Below are 5,049 nucleotides of genomic sequence, written 5' to 3'. Positions count from 1 at the left end.
TATATGTATGTATGTATGTCATGTACAAGGGCACAATAGACCTGAGGTCGCGATGCATTTCTCCCTTATCAACCTAAGCTAATAATGATTTTCTTTTTCCTAACAAATTTTATGTCGACGGTCAGTATATGAGCTGACATGTATATGTATGTATATATAATTACTTGGATGCCGATGCCCTAATTGAAGTTTGCACCTGAAGATATTTCTCTGGCTTTGCAAATTGCAAACGCATAAAAAGTTCGGTTGCGCGTAAACTTACCCCTTCCTTATTTCTTTTAAATACCAATGCTGCGCTGTTCGATCGACAATAAACATTTTTACAATAATTTGAGAATTCAGCCCAATTACTATTTTAGCGGATTCAAACATAAGTTTAACCTTTTAAATAAAAACATATATTTTATTTTTCGTTAAATCTGTACAATATATAATGGAGTTTATTACATACAACAATAAAAATAGAGAACCATCACAAACAATGAAAACTACGCTTATTCTAGAAAGTGATAAATGAATGGGATTCATCCGCGGCTAAATACGATTCCATGTCGCAATTTTTCTTTGAATCCTTATTTGTATCCAAAGTAGTGGATGTATTCGCATAACAGTCTTCAACCATGTTTATGAGCTGATCGAAATTCACTACGAAATCCTCCTCCGTTTCGTTCAGGAAATCCAAATTCATATTAATCTCCTCGTCAAGTGTCATATGGTTGGATTTGTTAGTAAGCAGGCAATTCTCATTCACTTCAGCTCTGTTTGTAATGTTGTCCTCCGAAACGGCAGTGAAGTGGTCCATGACTACACGGCCATTATTAGACTCTTCGGTAATTTTGAAACTCACGTCTTGAGCTTTATCACATTTAGACACTTCATTCCCTACCATCTTATGATGCAATCCTTCGTTATTTGCTTCAAGAGCGACAGTTAAGTTATCGCTTGGCTCATAGATGACTTTGGAATTGATGCTTGTAGAGCTTTCACTTTTCGGCATTTCATTCTCTGGGAAATTCCTATTAACCAAGAAGTTATACGTATCGGCTTTGACATTGGCGTTCGAAGCGCAGTTAATTTTGGAGGCTTCGTTTTTTTCACCATTCATCACAGGGACAGCATTTACATATATTATTGTAATTCACTTCGACGACTTTGGGATGGGCTTTCGTGACGCCATTACCTTTGGAGGCTTCGTTCGCTAAGAAGTGTTCCAACACGGGTTCACTATCAGTAACAGGGATAGCACTTAAATTATCGTAATTCAATTCGACCACTTTGGGATTGACATTCGTAGCGTGTTTGCTTTCCGGCACTTCGTTAGCTATGACCTGATCTAATACGGAATCGGTATTTGTAAAAGGAATAGTACTTAAATTCCTAAGATTGTTTTGAACGAAATTGAAATCGGCATTCGTTACGGGGATGACATTTAAATTATTATAATTAATTTTGGCATCATTGAAAGTCGAGTACAATGCCCCATTGACATGCGTCACTCCGTTTACTGGGAAATTTCCATCCACCTTGGCTTCGCTATTGATAAGAGGGACGACAGTAAAGTTATTATAGTTCTGTCTAACAACTTGGAATTCGGCATTTCGGGCTCATCAGGGATATAAAAATAATTGTTGAAATGGATATCATACAGGCCTGCAATGTTTTCGGCACCGAAATTCATAAACGCCAATTATGTTCGTGGATTTGCTTCTCTGCAAATGTATAATATTGGTTTTCGTTTAGTTGGATAATAGCGGTTGTTGAAAATATTACCTTTTGATCGCGAGGAATGACTGGCAGTTCCCATAAAGAAATTTAGAAGTTCAGCATCATTTTCATTTGACTTTGTTTCTTTGTCAATCCAGTTTATTTTTCGGCGTTTAATATTATTTTCCTTCGCATTGTCCGATTGGTTTTTGCTTTTGTTTTTTTTATTTTTGCGTTTAATGATGTGATAATCACCAAAATCTACTTGCTTATTTTTGGTGTCATCCAAGCCTGTGTTTTCATCCACAAAGTTCGGCTCTTTTTCATGCAAAGCTTCGGTCGCAAGGCTTTTTAAATTGCAAACTGGCTCACTTCAACTGGTGAGTGTGATGATTGTCCAAACAACGTATGCCAAAATGGCACACAACGTGTAGAGGACGTTACTCACATCGTCGTTGACCGTCGTTTCGTTATGATGATTCAGCCTGTGGTTCTGCTGCTACTAAGAATTAATTACTCGTGTTTGCCTTATTTTACTTTTCTATTTTTAATTTAGCGAACACTCAAAATTCTTGCACGAAAGTTTTCCTGGTTATTCTCTTTGATCCGCCGACAGGTATGCAATACTGGCGAACTTCGAGCAGACGATACAGAAAACAAAGTGCTAGGGATAACAATAAAAATTCCCGAATCGCTCTCTCTCTCTATCTCTATCTTTGCATTTGCGCAATATATAATATAAATACTTCGTTCTCTCTCTATCTATAGTACGCTTTTCGATTTCGGTGACCCTCAAATAATTATACTACAATACTGCATTTGATACACGCGATGACCTAATACAGAATGTTTTGAGGTTTTCCATATTTCTAATATGCAAAATCGTTTCGTGCTCTGCCCCAAGGGTTTAAAACTTAATAACATAGAGGAGAAAGTTCCGTTTGCTTTGAAAGTAATCTATTAATGTGGGATCGACAGACGGACGTAAGAACTCAAGAAGCAGACGTAACTTTTAACGTTTATATGTAAATGAAATGCGATGCTGAAACTGACATGTATGACGACATATAATGAAGAAATTAACAAAAAAAACATAAATTGAACGAACAGAACAGAGTATCAACGGACAGTGAGTCGATTGCCGTCAACCAGTCCCGTCGCTCCTGTAATTTATATTTTGTAAAACATATTCCATTTGTATTATTTCATCAAAAATAACTGTACAATTTGAGATATTCTTCGCATCTATAATCCAAATTCAATCTAAAAATCCAATTTAGAAAGTAAATGTTGTTTAAAAATAAATTTGCGCGATGGTACCAAAGGGACCCATTTAGTCGGGGTTTGGCACTATATTTAATTTTTTTAATTATTCTACATATTAAGATTATTAAAGAATATAAAATACAAGAATTAAAACTTTCTCACCAAATGACGTCTATTAATTTGAGTCCCCCACCAGAGGTAAGATAAAATTGTATGGTACGTCATCTTTTGGCCTTACAAACCAAACAATGTATAGGAGCTCTTCTTCGTTCCCTTGGCTCTAATTGTTATGGTCTCTAGCGTTTCCAGGTTTATTGAGGTCTTCCGCGATTCCTGCTGCCCTACAGGTTTCAATTTACCGTCTATCTTGAGATCTCAATAGGTTGCTTTTGCAAAGTATGCCCAACGCAAACCTATTAACGTCTGCTCCTTCTTTATTGTGTTTATTGTGTTTGTCTGTATGTGGCCACCAGATCCGTAAATTTTTTTGGGTGATTTGTTGTGAAGCATGTGGACCATGTTTAAAAGGGTGTTAACAATCCAATTTAGCAATTTACTTTCAGTGTGTAATAAAATTATATATGAGCGCCAGATTTTATTGAGTTGTGGAATGGAGGACATTCCCGATAATTGCGATTTTTGTAACGTAACTGTCATGTCTATCAAGGGATCACTTCCCTAAAAGGGACTAAACAGATGTCGCCTGCATTGGTAAAATCCTCAACGATTTTGGGAGAATGGGACACATAGGGAGGAAAAAGTAAAAACGGGGAATGTGAGGAAAATAACAAATTTTCAGCACAGACCTTCAAACCTCTTCTTACAAATCATCTCCTTCTCTATCAAAAGAAGGTAAGCTATCGTTAAATTAATCAATTGTTACTAACATGAAATGACCTCACCAGACTACTTTTGAACGGCAAGGAAGTTGATAAGAAGCTGGTGGGGAAAATTACTTTTAAGCATAAGAAAATGATTCTAATTTGTAAAACTTTTAGTACACAGTTTGCACTGTTGTTACTTAGGGAAATTATTGTTAGGTGGGGAAAAGTAACGGATGCTTTTTAGACATACTCTTTTCAATGGGGCGATACTTTTTTCGGAGTTGGCATTTTTGACAGCTGTTACTTGATGTATACTCAGTTTGGTTACGTCACTGTAGTTAGCAATCGACGCGCCTTTACAAACGCTCATTCCGAAAGAAGGTGTAATTTTTGAAATATTATAACTGATTGGATAAGTTTTAGAACTAAATAATTGATAAGCTGAACGTTATAAGAGAAAATGAAAAAATGTAAGGATCGAGAATGATATAACTCAGACTTTCACAAGAAACGGTTTGGTTTTTATTTTCTTATTTAGCGCAGTCGGTAAACGCAATTTTACTGAGTCGGAAGACTAGTTGTTAACAAAAACAACGCGCATTATTCCAAAGAACATTCTTTTGAATTTACAAGAATGAGAGAAAGTGAGTGAAAATAATTGGCTTAATTGTAAACAAATGCCAAAAAGTAACACGAAATTTACACAGCATACTAAAACCATTCTCAAAATAGTAGAATTGGTTGAAGAAGATTAAAACCTTCTCCAGGAACGATGACTATGACATCCTGGAACTATTTTGAGAGCCAAATATGACGAAAATACATGGAATAACTCTGAACATAATACGACCACTAAAACGTAGAGAGCATGGGTTGGTTTATTTTTTTTTTAATCAATAGTTTATTGATATTTTACAAAAATTAGTAGTTTGAACATTTGAAGTCAATAACATTTTGTTTAATTTTTATGCTTTAGTTCAATTAGCGGTTGCAGCCGCTGTCTTAAATACACGCACTTAACTCTCAAACTCAACTGTCCACTATCCGTCTGTGCCTATCTTTTGCAAGGCAAAGTCGCATTCGTTTGTACTTGGTACGGTACCTAACTCCGAACCTGGTTTTTTTTAATTTTTTCTAGGAAAAAAGGGCAGTCAATAACTCTTTTAACACCGAAAACAAATGAAGGGCAGAGAACACACCGCCGATTTCCAAGTGAGTTAAGATATACGGATAATAATAAACGAGTTTCATAAGA

General features: G+C 35.9%; 1 protein-coding gene across 1 annotated transcript; it reads right to left on the bottom strand.

Annotated features, from left to right (window-relative positions):
• Positions 1-220: 220 nt before the first annotated feature.
• On the bottom strand, positions 221-4,784 carry LOC108968526. The gene is made up of 2 exons (XM_018932616.1): positions 1,771-4,784; positions 221-1,709 (listed from the first exon to the last, which is right to left on the bottom strand). The coding sequence occupies exon 2, from the start codon at positions 1,103-1,105 to the stop codon at positions 500-502; it is 606 nt and encodes a 201-aa protein (XP_018788161.1). The 5' UTR covers positions 1,106-1,709; positions 1,771-4,784; the 3' UTR covers positions 221-499.
• Positions 4,785-5,049: the final 265 nt, after the last annotated feature.

This window comes from Bactrocera latifrons, unplaced genomic scaffold, assembly GCF_001853355.1.
Source record: "Bactrocera latifrons isolate USDA-ARS-PBARC rearing strain unplaced genomic scaffold, ASM185335v1 scaffold_22, whole genome shotgun sequence".
Classification (NCBI taxonomy): Eukaryota; Metazoa; Arthropoda; class Insecta; order Diptera; family Tephritidae; genus Bactrocera; species Bactrocera latifrons.
This window is presented reverse-complemented; position numbering and strand designations above follow the sequence as displayed.